The 16,608-nt window shown below is 41.0% G+C and overlaps 1 protein-coding gene across 1 annotated transcript; it reads left to right on the top strand.

Annotated features, from left to right (window-relative positions):
* The first annotated feature begins 10,084 nt into the window (after positions 1-10,084).
* slc35f6 (solute carrier family 35 member F6) lies at positions 10,085-16,105 on the top strand. Its single transcript, XM_020097779.2, has 6 exons — positions 10,085-10,344; positions 12,304-12,376; positions 12,774-12,945; positions 13,342-13,557; positions 13,659-13,769; positions 14,508-16,105. Exons 1-6 carry the CDS (start codon positions 10,268-10,270, stop codon positions 14,993-14,995), a joined length of 1,137 nt encoding a protein of 378 aa, XP_019953338.1. The 5' UTR covers positions 10,085-10,267; the 3' UTR covers positions 14,996-16,105.
* Positions 16,106-16,608: the final 503 nt, after the last annotated feature.

The raw sequence follows: 16,608 nt of genomic DNA, 5'->3' as shown, positions 1-16,608 counted from the left end.
CAAACCAGTTTGTGATCATTGTATCATATCATGGTTGTCAAGTTTCAAGTATGACCCTTCCTCCCCACAGATAGCATACGGATGTGCCAATGAAGCAGCACTTCTGGTCTTCTTGTGAAAACGTGATGGGAACCTTAACTTGCACCACCTGCCCTTACGTACGAAAAGAGATCTCATCATAACCGTCACATACTGTACATCCATGTGTCCTTCACATTGTTGTTGTTGTTGTTGTTAAACAATACATCCACTAGAGGGCAGCACAGAGCATGAGTTTCTGACATCATAGCGAAGTTGGCGGGTGTTGGGCTAATGTAGAAAGTTGTCCATGCGCTCCTGTTGAAATGACACCATATAGTTTCTGTAGTTTCGTACTAACTCACAAAGTCTGTTCTCAAAAGGCTCGGCCATTGTTGAAATTTAGATATTTGGTGGTCCCGCCCCGTTTCGTCTCTCGTCTATATTTATAAGCTTTTAGAAGACTTGCATGAATACAGAGGAAATTAACATAAACTTTATCCGTCTCCGTCCGTCTTTTACACCTGAATAAAGCAGACACCCGGGTTCAGAGCGTCTCTGATGTGATTATTTGAACTAAAGGCAAAATGGCATCAAGCAACAGGGATAGTGGGGGGGGGGGTCTCTAATGTATGTGATGGTCTGACATAAGAGATCTTGCATAACTGTGACCTCCAGCTCTGCTGCCATTGACTCTGGTACAGTCCCCCCCCACCCCCTGAAGCTGAAGTCTTTCTTCTGCAGTTATTTGAGTTTGTGTATCTCACTGACGGTTTCATATCAGCCCACAGAGTGTGGTCGTCCTGGAAAATCTGTGCAACTGCAAATTATTTAAATCCCTCAAAAGTCTGAAAATGTGTGTACACTCCAGAGAACAAGTAAATAAACTGTTGAAGCTGCGTGTGTGTGTGTGTGTGTGTGCACTGCTCCTCTGTTGTCTCTCTCCCTCCATCCCTTGCTCTCTTTTCTCCTTGTTCAATAATCTTTTATTTATACTGAACCATGTTATTTCTCTCCCTGTGAACGTGCTGCTGCCGTCTCGTCCATGTGAGACGTCCTTTGTCTAAACACACCAGACCTGGCGAAGAAAAATTGAATAAACAGTGGAAAATTATATATATAGAGAGAGAGGCCTTCATGTGGAGTCCCATGTGAGATCTGGTGTAAAGTATCTGGTGTTAGATCACTGATGCGTCTGTGGGCTGAGGTCTGAACACATGACTAACGAGGTTTTGCCAGGCTGATTTGATAGAGCAGCTCTGCAGTGGTGCAATCAAAAGAGATTTACAGGCATCAGACATCAAAACACACAAGCTGCTCCTGCAGAGACGTAATCTCAGAGCAGAAACTTGTAGCCGGAGGCCTGGGGTCACTTTGACACCTTGTTGGGTTCGAACTTTCTGACTTTTCAGTTGAGTCTGAACCAAACTAACAAATGTGAAAGGTTCCTCAAAACAATGGATCAAAATTGAATCGGACACAAAGAGGTGGTCTCCATCTGGATCAAACAAAACCATGATTTTGTTAATTTGAAGTGTGACATTTTTGGGGGGGGGGGGTTGTTCTGACCAACAGCACGAAGCTGAAGCAGCATTGAACAATAGAAGAAGAAAATGACGCAGAAGAAGTTTGCAGGATTGGTTGTATAGTCTTCACCTCCAGGAATTTGTTTGAATGGACAGGATGTCTGGTTGTAATACTATAATAATAATAATTATAGTGGCTGTGATGGTTCATTCATCTTCCTCGCTGAAACTGAAATACTACTTTTTTCTACTTTTTTTAAAGTGAATGTTGCAGCTGTCATCTACAATCCCACTAATGTCTAGGTCGATGCATGAATAGATGATGATGACAGGACATGTCACACAAAAGTCTACAGTGCGTTCCCTGTACTATAATGTGAAACCAGAACTAACCGGATCCAATATAAACACTGTAGTAAGAACCATGGTCCAGACTTTCAGGTGTTAACCCACAACTGTTACCCAAAGGAAATGATCCATGACATCTCCATTTTGACTCCCATCTTAATCTCATCTGTCTAATCTTTTCAATCTGACACACTTTCATCGTTCTTCATTGTCACGGTGCATTGAGTTCAAATCGGAGACAGAAACGCGCTGTTTTAAAAGAGGAGACAGAGCTTCGGGGGCGAGCTCCAACACATGTCAGCCTTGGAACCTCAGCTCTGCTTTGACAGACAAAAATTAGTTCATACCTTTTTTTTTTCCCATATCCTCACAACATGACTCGTTGTTATATGTTTTAAAAATAGACTGAGGTGAGGAAAAGGACAATATCGTCTGGGAGACACTGAACACAGTAGCATTGAGACTCTTTGAGCAAGGATGGGAAAACATTACGACCAAAGCCAAGTGGAGCAGCACGTGCCAGAACAACAGGGAGGCCTGCTACAGACAATCTGCTGTGTGCTGTCTGAAAGCTCCACAGTTTTTACTGCTCGTGTGTGTGTGTGTGTGTGTGTGTGTGTGTGTGTGTGTGTGTGTGTGTGTGTGTGTGTGTGTGTGTGTGTGTGTGGTAAATGATTGAGATAGGTGCTGTATCACATCACAGCCTTCGTGGCATAATTTCAATTGTGCCCTTTTATCCAGAAAGAACTGCTGAGACCCTTGGAAATGTTTCTGACTTCAGAATGGATTAACGTCAAATCGGCAGTGCTGCTCCTGTGTCACTTGTGATTAGGTGTCCTCCAAGAAGATCCGCTGGAAAAATTTGCTAGGCCCTCCGTACCACCCACACCCCTGCCCCCGCCCCGCACACCCCCAGCCATGCGGCAAAGCCCTCCGATGGTTAGATAATCAGCCGAGATATGAGCTGAAGCGATTGTTGTGAAATCCATACAACGCCATACAATGTGCCAGATCAACAGCGAGGGGACGTGCCGTTGGTTCAAGACTGTCGAGGGATGTTATTATACCTGTGCTCAAAACCACATTCCTCATTCCAACACTTTCAAAAGAATATGCAACCTTTTTTTTTTGGAAATATAATCAATTTGAATTCAGCGAAGAACCCTGAACCCTCAAAACAAGATAAAGCACAGAATATGTGGCTCTAATTATACATTATTTTCTTCTTTTCTTGTTTATTTTTACAATTACAAAGCAGAATAAATGTACTGGGATAAGCTCATCAGTGAATATCCACCTTTTGGCCCATTTCAATTAAAAACTAACAAATCTGAAAAAGAAAAATAACATTTACTACAAATGTAAAGGAATATATCACTACACTTCTTTAAAACTATTGAAAGCAAACAATGCTCTTGAACAAGTCTAAACTCAAATGTTTAAAATGTGTAAACCAAACATTTAAGTTTGAGTTTTAGATCTACATTAGTCTATGTTTCCATACAGGCAGAGGATTCCAGTGATTTGCTGCCATCTCATAGAAACAACTCATTAAAAACCTCCAACGTCTTTATATAATTTATACAAACTTCACTTATGCCACTCTTCTGAATTCTTGCGTAGACTCAGGAGAGAGAAAAAAAGAAAAAGATAAACAAAGAAAGTGCGGCCCCAGGTGTTGATCTGGAAGGTGGATTTAATTTTCTGTCTTGGGAATACTTAACATTTCAATCCTCCTCTTGTGAAATATCTCAGAGGGATGAGGATGCTTAATTTTTCTTTTTTCCCCGAAGCCACATGTGTTCGATGGCCTCCTCTTTGTGCCACGTGGGGACTTACGAGAGTACCGCTTCCTGCTACCCTCGCACACTGAGCGCCACTGGTGAGCGGTTGCGTAAGCGTTGACAGCCCTCAGCGGCCGATGCCTAATCCCGACAACTGTCCTGGTGTGTTGCTGATACAGTGGACGATAGTCAGAGAGGAGACGAGCGGACAGGGGAGACAGAGGGTCACAGGTCAGCAACGTCTGCGTCAGAGGTTTTGTCATGTTTTTAAAATGCACAGCATAACGCAGCGTTTTGTTTAGATTTTTGCAAAGTCAGCAATAAAGTTACTGCAAAGGAGAAGGTCACAGCTGATGTGGTTTCTGCTAATGCTAGGTAAAAGCACACAATTAATTTAGATTTTGTGACTTTTACTTTGCTGCAAAGATTTAGATTTGATATTTCTACATTTTAATTCCATTTTTAACCAGTTCCTGTTCCATAAAAAGTCACTACGATCCAACCAGCTCTGATTTTCTTTGGAGCCCTCTAACTTTCTGCTGAGGCAGATTTACAATCCTAAAATTTACAGTGGTTTTAGCCTCACACAAAGAGGATGGGTCTGCATGTCTCTGTGGCCAAATATGGACGTGGGTTACTGGCTAAGTCGTTCCGCAGCGAGCCCCTGCTCCGTCATGGAACAATGTGGAATACTATCATAATCATTAGGATTTGAAAAGTTACCGAAAGTGAGTGAGTGTGTGAGATTTTGAAATCCCGATTTAACTCCTGCCTTAATCTGACTCACAAGAGTTACAGAATGGAATGAACAATATTTAAAGGAGCAGCTCTGTCTGGAGGTCTTGCTCAGTGACTTCTCAGCTTCTGTTTGTTATATTCTGGCACTAAAAGCCTGTGCAATATGTTTCACTGCAGTAAATCTATATATATACAAACAGTGCCAGTAATTCTGAGCTGTTATTTTTTAATGGGGAAGGCCACACTGCAGCGAGAGGATGACAGTAAACATCTGATCACACAAACCAAACAACTGACTACTTCTTATTGTTACTCAAAAATAAGTGACGTCTGAAACTAACGACACCCGGGAGAAGACATTCCCAACATACTTTAATCTCTGGTGTGTGGAATATTGCCACATATTTGTGTTAAGCGAAATAGGATTTTTTTTTAAAAACTGATGTGATGCTGTTGTTTAGTATATATATGTGTATTAACCATGAAGTTTTGAAACTTTAACATCCTGGGTTTACGTTGAGAATGTATGAAAAAGATTTAAAAAATGAGCAAAGACGTTTAAATAATTAGCTAAAAGAAACTAACACAGTTGGAGTTGTTGGATAAAACTAATGAATAAATGTGAGATGATAAGTGTTACCTTAATTAATCAGTTGAAATATATCAGTTAGTTCTGATGTTAAATGAATAAAGAAGTGTTATTAGTTTAACCTGAATGACCTTGTTACCAGACGTAAAGATGGATGACAAGACAGATCCCAATAGTGAAGCCAAAACAGCTCAATCTCCCCCTGGTGGCTGGCTGCAGTATAGATTATCAACCCTGCCTTTAATAAGTCTTTAGCTGAGACTGACTCGAAACACAAATCCTGGATAGTCTGTCTTCGTTTGGAGAAGATGGAGACGTGTCATCCACGTTTATATATTTATCTATAGTCTATGGTTGTTACCCTTGGATACAACTCACAGAAGCAAACCTTGCGTACTGAACGTTTGTCACCTTGGTAACAATATCGTGACTTTAGGTTGTAACAAACCGTTTGCGCTGTCGACGTTTAGGGTCATTTTTTTATAGGACACTCCGATGTTAACTAGTAATTCTAATAATTAATAATTGGTTTTAATCATTTTAAGCTGATAGTAAGGAACAAATTAAGACGACAGCTTCAGCCAACACTGCTAATATTAAAACTAATTTGTAGCTCTGTCTCTAATTTAAAGAGATGAAGAGCTCTAACCTTTAGATAAAGTGTGCCGTAACCTTTTCATGAGTTACGCCACACATTTCATCACACAGCACTCTCTCCTCCCCTCACTGTCTGTCAACCACATTAGCTGTGACGGTCTCCAACTCGTGTTCTTTGTGTGCCCATGAAGAGGCTTCTGGGAGTGTGCTGGTCTGCGCTGACGACAACAGTTATAACAAGGATTCAATTCAAATTGACTGTTGACGTGTTTTCTAAAGGTTAAGATGAGTTGCCATTACATCCTGAACATTTTCGGCCCGACAGTAAAGATTGTACCCGGAGAACTTTTGCCGGTTTGTGTTTACAGTTCACTCTTGTGGCTGCAGCTTCGTTTAAATTCTATAAAATGAATTCCAGGAGCAGCAGCATTAATCTGCTGTCAGAGAGGAGTTCAATCTTTCATATGGAATATAAACATCTCATACTTTGTGTTGTCTTACTTTTCCATTACTCCTATTGTACAAGTGTGACTGCTATACTCTCACATCAGGCCTGCAACAGGGAAGGCAATTGTTTGGGGTCCTGCACAACCACTGTTCCTGCTGATCCTAACGGTTAATTAACTTATTTGCTCTTAATCAATATGGCTGCAGATCTCCGCTGACCTCAAGGGTAATCTCTTGAAAAGCGCGGACATGGGTGAGATGAACATTTACATAACATAAGCACATCAGATTTGAGCCAAATTAATGTACAGTGCGTGCATGTATGCAAAGCCTCAAGGATATTTTCTGCCATTGCTTGGTGACAACGGATTACAAATCATGCAGAACAAAGAATTCTCAGTATTTCTGTTATGGTCTATTAAAATGTACAAAATATAGCCAGGAGGGGAGTTGGTGGAAAATGATGCATTGAATTGTTTTTCTTTTTTTACAGGAGTTGATTGCTACTGTCATCTAGATTCTCCATCCAGCAGGAATCCACGTTTATTGCTGCATCCTTGACAGTGCACAGCCCGTGTCAGTGTTATAATTCAGTTTACACTAAAACTCATAAAAACTAAAGAGACATCTTAAATTTGAATGCTTTGCCTCAACTCCACCCTGAAGCTATGAAGTTATTATCAACCAAAAATCTTCTTTAAATAGAATTTAATAGGTTTTGTTGGGTTTTGCCTGCTGTTGCTCAACCGTGGAGACTAATGGAGCCAAGCAGGATGATAGTCGTCACTTTTACGTGTTATTGCTGTGGTTCGTGTTTCGGTGGCAAGTCAACACAAAGGAACAGACCTCAAAGTAAATATGAAGCAGAAAACCAATTACACTGATTGCAGAGGCTAGAAAAAGTCATCAAACTGGTCTGGTAAGATGAACAGTAACTTAGCAACAGAGGTGATTAGGTTAAAGCCGCTAACTGCCACCTGCCTTAACCCTGATCCGAGCAGACACACCGAATATCGTTCATCACACAGGCCAGGGACGAGTGTGACAGCCGATTTTAAAGAACTTGTTAAGATCTTGTTCTTTGAAATGCTTCCCCTTCTCACAGTAAACTCTTCACAAGCCAACTGGGTCCCTGCTTCCCCACTGAGCCGCTGCAGATTAATTTATAGACTCGGTAGGAAGGTGTCAGGTCGATCGTAAGAAGCAGGATGTCTGTGATTATTCAGGTTGTCATGAACAGTATCCAAATTTAAGGTTGGTAAATCAGCAGCAACACATAGCACTTGATTGCAACCTGATTAGGTCAGACTAAACTAAAAGTGAAATTGTTTGAAATGTATCTAAAGCATTTTTATATTTCAACAATAAAAGAGTCGTTCTGTCAAATTTGATGAAATAAAGATGTTTTAGCAAAGCTCTAGGCATCGTAAACCAGGTTCTATTGGCGATCTCAAGCCTCTCAGCCAGTTGTATTATTGATTACATTGTTCAGCAGGTGATCTTTGAACACCGTCCTGTGTTTATGCTGCACAGTGCAGATGTTGTATAACAGCTCAGAGTCACGGGATCAGCGATATCTCTCTTAAGTATGCAAAGGTGAGCATTACTGAGCGGTGGTCATGTATTATTCTGCCCCCAGTGGACACCTCGCACATCCGGCTCTCTAATTAGCCCTCACCCTCTGACGCTGCCGTGTTTGTGACATGTCAGTGGCATCAGATGAGCTGGTTCAACCTCACACCACTGGAGGTTCAATGTTATGCTTCCAGGCCAGTCAGTGTGAAATGATGAAGCTGCTGGGTGTATATCTTCTTTATCACAGCTGCCGCAGATGTTGTGACTCTTCAAGGCCACATTGACTGTAGATGATGTTTTGCAAATATCCCACAATACATGCATGAAATAAGAGCTCAGCCTTATCTGCAGGGCCCAGATGCAAAAGATGGTCAGAGTTAAGTGTTAAGAGTTAAGTTTAATAACAGGATAGACACACAGTAAAGAGTCGGTCAGAACCAAATCTTCAGCCTCTGCAGCTAGGAGGAGTGAAGCCTCCACGTGATATATACTGGATCTAGATATCTTGACACTTAACATGTGTTACTGATGTTCGTGAAGGGCTTTCATTCTGCTCTAACCATCCAGAATAGTCAAAATATTGTAATGTAAGAATTTGACATCTCTGGCTGCTGTCCCACCGCAGTGATATTATTACACCAGCCTAATTCCCATGTAGATTCATCACAGGTATATGCCCTAATTCTACGAGACAGACACATACGAGTCTAGTCACAAGAACAAGTCCAAGTTTTTTTTTTGCATTCATGACAGCAGTGGAGCAGCTGTAGCTAAATGTTAAGTAGTGGGAGCCAAAAGGTTTTACTGCCGTCTGCAGTGACAGAGGAGAGGAGTCATTTGAAGAAGAGTCACAGAGCAGATGACTTTTTCCTTGCTCTTATCAGCTGTCTGGGAAGTCACCAAAATACCACTTAGCACCACTGGAACCAGGAGAATAGCTCACACTGCTGCGAAGAAAGTCTGTGTGTAGTATCCTAATGTTGGTGTGCTTAGTACTGCAGAGAGTTATAAAGATGCACTGCAGGTATCACAGGTATCACAGGTATCACAGGATTATGGCACTGACGGTTTAACCTGTAATAACATCATCAATTTAGCTAGAAATGTGATTTATATGTCGGTTTCCAAAAAAGATGAACCTGATTCAAATGCAGACCTGCAGGTGGAAGGTGTACTGCATGTACTCCAATCATTTTAATAATGCTATTCCATAATGACATCATCATGACATTGTCTGTTCTCTGACTCCATCGCGACGTCAAGATGATGTCATTGCAACCAAATCCAACCAGATCATAAAATAGTTTGCAGTCTAGCTTCAGGTCGTGTGTATGGATTCACAAGATGTCATGGAAAATGCATTTTTACACTGAATTCATTTTATGAACTCTTTCATGACGTCACTAATCGTATGGCGTCATGTGATGTGGAATCATTTTCTGATCTGCAGGTGGTCTCTGTGTATGGAGATGTCCTGAAATGTGTTTTTCTGACCATATTTTTGTTGATCTCGACAATGACCTTCGACCCATTTGCCCGAAACTTAAACATCTCCCATGTAAACATCGGATTCTTGCCTCACTGAGTGTTAACACCACACTTCTATCGCTGCACGAACATGCAGAGTCTCTAATGGGCAGCATCCTCAGGGGAAATGAAGTGCATGTTCTCATTTTAGGCGAAGTGAGGCCACAGAAGGGGGGAAATGTACCGAGGTCCCACTCTCACATGAGGATGATTCATATCTGGTCTTTGTCTCCACCTGTTGTTCATGCATGAGGCCTATCGTGTTACCTTCACAGCCCCTTCGTAAAACTTCGGATTCTGAGTTCTGCAGACATGATGACAACAAGTTCAGTGGACTGAGTGGGAAAAAACACAACTCAGTGTACTAGTACTAGTATTTTAATTCTTAGAGCATTATAGATTTTTTAATTTTATTTTGATGTGACATAACTCTTGATACTTTTAAATCAATGCTGAAGACTTTTCTGTTTGCCACTGCCTTTTTCTTTTAATCGAATATTTCCTAATTTCTTACACTGAGGTTCCACTCTTTGATTTTCTTATTTTATTTATATATTTTAATGTCAAAGGCTTTCAAATTCTTCTTTTTTGTATTATCTTATGTTACTTTTAAAATGTGTGTAAAAACTCAAAAGGTGTTTAGTTTGTCCAGTTTGGGCTACTGTAAAAAAAAACATAGATGTTAATATGTTAATATAAAGTATTTAATGAATAATAAAGGGCCCATTCTAGTAAAGAAAACCACAAATCGTACAGTTTAGATGAAACACACGCGTTACAACATCACGAGGATCATTTTATATATTCAATTTATCGCTTTACTCTAAATCTTTAAATCTTTAAACAAACATTGTGTGCTCTCATCTTATCTCATTTCCGCATTTGCTGCTGCTTCGGTTCGTCGCGTCATTTCCGACTGACCGTGAAGGCGGCACGTGGTCTGCGCCGCGGGTCAGCTGACTGCGAGTGCAGTCATGTGGCGTTTACAGACACAGCAGATCGCACGGAGAGCAGAGAGCTCGAGAGAACAACAACCCGGACCCGGTGTTTAAAAGGCAGAGGAGCAGCTCGGTGGTCGTCTGTGTCTCCGTGTGTCTGTCCCCCTCACTCGTCCCGCCATGGCCTGGACTAAATACCAGCTGTTCCTCGCGGGGCTGATGCTCACAACTGGATCTATCAACACGTTATCTGCCAAGTGAGTATATTTAACCAGTGGGTGTTTGTCCCCCTGGTGTCATGTGTCTGTAGTTAAAGTGAATTAACTGCAGCAGGGAGCCGAACAACACAAACTGTGGTTAGCAAACAGAAGCCGAGTGGCTGCTCCGTGTTTGAGCTAGTTTGTTTATTTAGCTTTTTGTTGTGTTAGCATGTTCTCATTCATTTGCAGTGCAGCCTGCAGCCGTTAGCATGTAACATTAGCATGTAAATAACAAGCTGCTGCTGTAAATACCATCCTATCAATGGAAGCTAACGTGTGTTCAGTGGTTTTTCAATACGAGATAGTGACCAGGAAGCTGCTGATAGAAGACCGTGAATCTAACCCGGGGCTCAGTATCACATCAGATACACTTCTTCATAATCAACCTGGTTAATCAACCTGGCTCAGGAGCTGTGTGAACAACAAACCTGTTTTTAAAGGGACGTGACTCACATTAGCTGGAGATAACAATGGGCTGCGACTACACTTTCATTATCATCTGGTTTCAGAAAGAGAAGTCTGCAGATGTTTCAGGTTTAATCTGGCCTACAAATCAAAATCGAATGACTGTGCGGAGACAGTGATGTTAAACAGAGTCAGTCACTTGTAATGTTTCTCTAAATTCATGTTCTGCTCGGGTCACTATTGGTTTTAGGCCCAAAACATCAGGCATCATACAGTGAATAAAAAAATACTTAAGTTTGTGATGCACCAACAAATTACGTTTGTTTGAATTAAAGTTAAAAGTTATATTAACACATCTGTTGATTTATTTGTGTAACCCATGGGAGTATACTTCTGAAGCTGGTGTATAGTTATTCTAGGGCCACATCTACAGACACAGCGTTAAAGGCACATCCCTCTTCAGGCCACTCACGAGAATTTTCAGGTTTCTTGTTTTTTATCCAACCGGCAGAGCAAAGCCTAAATATAATCACTTCACAATGAGGATGTTGCACGTTGCTCCGCCCTATGAGACGGACTGTGATATGTGAATAGGGACTGCAAAAATAAAATCTGATTGATCGATACAAGAGGGGGAAGCAGAGATGATGACTCAAGATAATCAAAATAGATGATGATACGTTTTTTTCTTGAATGACTTGTCTGGTTGTCACAAGGTTTTCAATTTATTTGTGACACAAGAAATTCAGTATCCTTACTTCTCTAATAATGCGTCACGTCAGCTCTCCATTATATGACACACACTTCTCTTTCCCTTTTTGTCAGTTAAACAAAAGTACTATTTGTCGTAGTGTGAATGTATTGTGTGTCGGACAAAACAAGCTGTGTCATGTTCCGTACAGACGAGCAAAGCAACTTAACAGGTAAAGTTTCACGACAGCCACCTGAAACCAGCCTCGTCACGCCGCTGCCTCGCTGGCTCTTCAGCTCACACCAGTCACAACATGTAGGTTGATAGTTTTGGTGCAAGTTTCCTCTTTCTTTTCACACAACCTCACGCCGTGTAACTATATTGAACCAGACATGCGTTAACCACACATAAAGAGGAGAGTCAAAGTATATTTGGATCAGTCAGCAACAAACCCACTCATGTTTCCTCAGATTATTGATGAGCTCAGAAGTTGTGTGTGAACAACTTGCTGTGTCAGCAGCTTTTAAGAACATTCGCCTGTCGTGCTTTTTGAAGCAGACAGGAAGCTCACATGCCCGTCACGCTACCTCTGACTCGCTGTAAAAGTCAGTGGGTTATGCATTAACTTGACAAGTGACAAGTTGCTTTATCCAATTGACTCTTTAGTGTTTTTTTTGAGGTCACAGTAAAACAAATGTTCCCTCAGTGTGCTCAGTGAAAAAGGAGGAAATCCTCTGTTGGTCAAACACAGAACAGAAAATAATAAAGGGATCTGCTGCAAAGCAAAACTCGACTCTAGACCTACATGACTTTTTAAAACTAAAATAATTGAACTGCAATAATTTCTTTTCCTCCGACAGATGGGCTGATCTGTTCACAGCGAAAGGTTGCCACAATGACCCCGAGCATGGATTCTCTCACCCGTTTGTACAGGTACAGTGAAGTCACCTCACTGGACAAAGACATCCGAGTATTTAACGTTGATTCTTGATTATGTAACACAAATATCAAAACCGGTGAAGAACTGAAAACTGGCATCAGATCATCTCAAAGTTGAAACTTTATATATAAAGAATTCTCTGTCTCAAACTTAAAAAAGGTCAATTTAGTTTCATTTCACACATTTAGTCTTTGCGCAACATTGTTATCTAAATAACTTATAATAATATAAAACCTTGTAAAGTAGTTTGCTGTGGTTTATCCTGTCATTCATTTGCTCAGTCTTCTGGTAAAAGTAAAATCAAATCAGAGATTGTTTTCTCAGTTTCCAAAGATTAATTAATATCTGTTTCCCGTCCATCTCTGTCTCTCTGTCGCTCCATGAGTCCAGGCGGTGGGTATGTTCCTGGGTGAGTTCAGCTGTCTGGCCGTCTTCTACATCGTACTTTGCCATGACAGACGTAGACCAGAGCCCAAGATAAACCAGGGGCAGAGCTTCAACCCTCTCCTCTTCTTCCCCCCTGCCATGTGCGATATGACGGCCACCTCCATCATGTATGTTGGTAAGTGAACACAAGATTACTGAAACTGCTCAGGTGTTGTTTTTTAAATGAGGTAAACAGGATCTTTTGAAATCTTACATCCTGATCTGTTCTTCCCGTCAAAGGTCAAATTGTAATGACTTCCATTGATGAAGCCAAAAAGTAAAGATTAACTGTTTGTTTGAAGAAGCCTTTCATCAGGAGGAAAGGTGATTAAGTCAAAAATAACTAAGTTTTCCTCAGGATCACTTTTGTTTTGCAGCTTTCAGCGACACTGAACAATGTGAATTGTTTGTCTTTGGGTCTCGGGCAGAAAAATATCATCACAGAATGCAGAAATTAATCTCCTGCACTTACCAGTTCATTCAATGTCCTTCGGGTATTTGTCCCATAAAAAAGCTTTTTTGTGTTTTCCAGCACTCAACATGACGAGCGCCTCCAGCTTCCAGATGCTGCGCGGAGCCGTCATCATATTCACCGGTCTGCTCTCTGTGGCTTTCCTGGGGCGACGCCTGGCGCCCAGTCAGTGGCTGGGCATCGCCATCACTATCCTGGGCCTGGTGATCGTGGGCCTCGCCGACTTCTTCAGCGGCCACAGCGACGACGAGCACAAACTCAGTGAGGTCATCACAGGTAAAATGTTTGTTTTTTTATATATATACATTATGTTATATTTATTTTCTCCGGTAATTAACAGTGTAAGTGCGTCTTTTCTGAAATATACCCCACTACAGGAGACCTTCTGATCATCATGGCTCAGATCATTGTCTCAGTGCAGATGGTCCTGGAAGAGAAGTTCGTCTACAAACACGACGTCCATCCTCTTCGTGCTGTTGGTATTGAAGGTACAGACCATGTCCATCTGCAGTTACTGTACATGTGGTATTCAGTGCCAACAGGAAGCTTTTTCACTCTTAGCCTGTCGATGGTGGAAGTAGCATGAGCCAAAGTCCTGAATTATCAATGTTAACACACGTCAATAATGAGGAACAGTCGAACATGAAGAAGCAACAACAGATAAACCTGATCAATTCCCCCAGAGGACACAAGTCACATGCTGAGAAATGGCTCCAGGTAGATTTTTATAGATTTGACGGAACTTTAAAATATCCTGAAATATTTTACTTTCAAGTAAATGTGAGAGCTGTGACATTAGATGTAAAAGAGCAGTGTCGAGGGACAAATACAGACACTTTCTCCATAGTGTGGGAAAAAAATAAATAAAGTCTGTGACTTCTTCTGGTTTTTAATGAACGTCTGTCATTTGCATTATATTGTGTTTTAGTAGAAGGGGGTTGGAGGAAAAAGATAAAAAGCTCAAAAATATGTAGTACTTATTTTTTAATACTTTCCTCATTTAAACTTTTGTCTTGTGAATAGTTTAATTTATAGTTAAACTTATCTGGGAGGATTAACGACAGCTTGTTTTGACTGGTCACATACTGAAAATGTTATTTTAGTGTTAGCTATGACTTATCTGTATGTTTTCCAGAGCAAGTTCTCATAAAAGATTCATTTAAGGGGTCACAAGTCGACTAGTTTGGGATCTACAGGTCAGATTAAACTTGGTTTTCTGTTTCCAGGTTTCTTTGGTTTCTTCGTCCTGTCGCTGCTGCTCATCCCGATGTATTTCATCCACGTGGGCGACTTCAGTAACAACCCTCGGGAGGTGCTGGAGGACGCGCTGGACGCCTTCTGTCAGATCGGACACCAGCCCCTCATCATTTTGGCTCTGCTGGGCAACACGGTCAGCATCGCCTTCTTCAACTTCGCCGGCATCAGCGTCACCAAAGAGATCAGCGCCACCACCCGCATGGTGCTGGACAGCCTGCGCACGCTGGTCATCTGGGTGGTGAGCCTGGCGCTGGGCTGGGAGCACTTTCAGGGCCTTCAGGTCCTGGGCTTCTTGGTCCTGCTGCTCGGCACAGGCCTCTACAACGGACTGCACCGACCCCTGCTGGCCAGGATACCGTGCTGCGCTCGCTTTTCGAACGTGGCTGAGGAGAGCAGCCCAGGAGAAAGAGAGAGACTGGTGAACGACGGCAGATTGGAGGATGGTGACGAGAGCTAAACACTTGTTTATGGTCGACACGCTCAGCACAGCGGACCGGACGCTCTCTCTAAAGACACTGCACCTTTCATGAACACTGTCAGGTAAATCTTTTTTTTAACGGGTTTCTTTTCACACCTCAGAATTCAACTGACTTCACACAATGCTGTAATATATCAGAGTCTGGAAACCTTTAAAAAAACATTCAACCTTTTGGGGAAATGCACTTATTCTCTTGTCGAGTGTTAAATGAGAGGATTCATAACCGCTCTCATAATGTTGGTTGAATATGAGCCTGGAACAAAAAGACATGGTTAGCTTAGCATAGCTTATTTTAGCACAAAGAGTGGAAACAGCTAGCCCGGCTCTGTCCAGGTACAGGTAGACAGATTTCAATTACTTTGGACAAGAGATGCTGGTTGTCTCCTTCTGTATCCAGTAGTCATGCTAAGCTAAGCTAACACCACCTTCATACAGACATAAAAGAGTGTCATCAGCTAAGTCAGAAAATAAGTGTATTTCCCTAAATGCCATGTAGACGATAGAGAGGGTCGTCTGAACAAGCTTTTTTATCATGATATGTGTTTTTTGCTCTTTAAGAAACAATAATTTTAAAAGATAATTTTAAGCCAGTGTGCTCCCTTTGTTTTTATTTTTATTTTTTTAAAATCTTGAACTGACTGATTGTTATGTGTTTTTATAGCTAAGTCACTAAAGCACATGTTTATAAAAATTACTGACAGAGGACAATTCAATTATGACCATTCAGACGTTTTATGCTGATTTCAGTCTTGTTGTTTCTGATGTCGACTCATTATCTGATCAGATGGTCCAGAATTTTAGATGTTTTGTGATCTGTGATGAGAATTTTTCCTTTTAATGTTGCTGACCGTGCAGTATAAGTGTGCAAAAAAAAATGTCACTGCCATTTCACTGCAGCAGCACGACTTTTAAATCTCAGTTCAGCCGATACAGAATATAAGAAAAGAACTGTCTGTGTATTTGCTCGGTGACCCCTCGACACAGGATCTGCACTTGTTATTGTAAATCCTGCTTCTCTCTTCAGTTGTCTGAGGCATTGGCTGTAATGTTCAATAAGAAAAAAAGGGAATTAAATCACATTTTGAATGGGACAGGGGCATTTTTACTCAGGTCTGTGTTCACCTGCAGAAGAATATATTATGAGTAAGTATGAAGATGCAAAAAAAGAAAATATGTTTGAAGCATGGGTGAAGGCAACATCACAATTTCATTTTCTTCTTTTTAATCATTACATTTGTTAAAACAAACAAAATGAAGCTTCACAAATGTGTTATATCTTTTAAAATATATCTTTTAAAGTAGGTTTTAGGATGTTATCTGGACAAATAGACATTTTTAGACTCTGGGCTCTTAAAGCTCGTTTTTTTAAAACAATGTTTTATATACTAAATGATTAGTGAGTAAAAAACTATTGAGTACTAGTGAGTAAAAAACTACTTTTCAAAACAATAGATCAAAACGTGAAAATTCAAATGGAAAGGTGTTTTTTAAATGTGTATAGGTTGAATATACACTGAACTTAATGATCGATAAGATAAATCTTTATTTGTCCAACAATGCGGAATGTGCTAAATATCTTTGGAAGGAAAGCA

The sequence above is a fragment of the Paralichthys olivaceus genome, chromosome 19 (assembly GCF_024713975.1).
Source record: "Paralichthys olivaceus isolate ysfri-2021 chromosome 19, ASM2471397v2, whole genome shotgun sequence".
Classification (NCBI taxonomy): domain Eukaryota; kingdom Metazoa; phylum Chordata; class Actinopteri; order Pleuronectiformes; family Paralichthyidae; genus Paralichthys; species Paralichthys olivaceus.
The sequence above is the reverse complement of the archived record's forward strand: the minus strand, read 5'-3'. Positions and strand labels throughout refer to the sequence as shown.

Excerpts from the sequence above, each read along its gene's own strand:
- slc35f6 (XM_020097779.2), top strand. The coding sequence starts at position 10,268 with ATGGCCTGGACTAAATACCAGCTGTTCCTCGCGGGGCTGATGCTCACA. Across the intron at positions 13,558-13,658 it reads ACTCAGTGAGGTCATCACAG|GAGACCTTCTGATCATCATG; the intron begins GTAAAATGTTTG and ends ACCCCACTACAG. Across the intron at positions 13,770-14,507 it reads TCGTGCTGTTGGTATTGAAG|GTTTCTTTGGTTTCTTCGTC; the intron begins GTACAGACCATG and ends TTCTGTTTCCAG.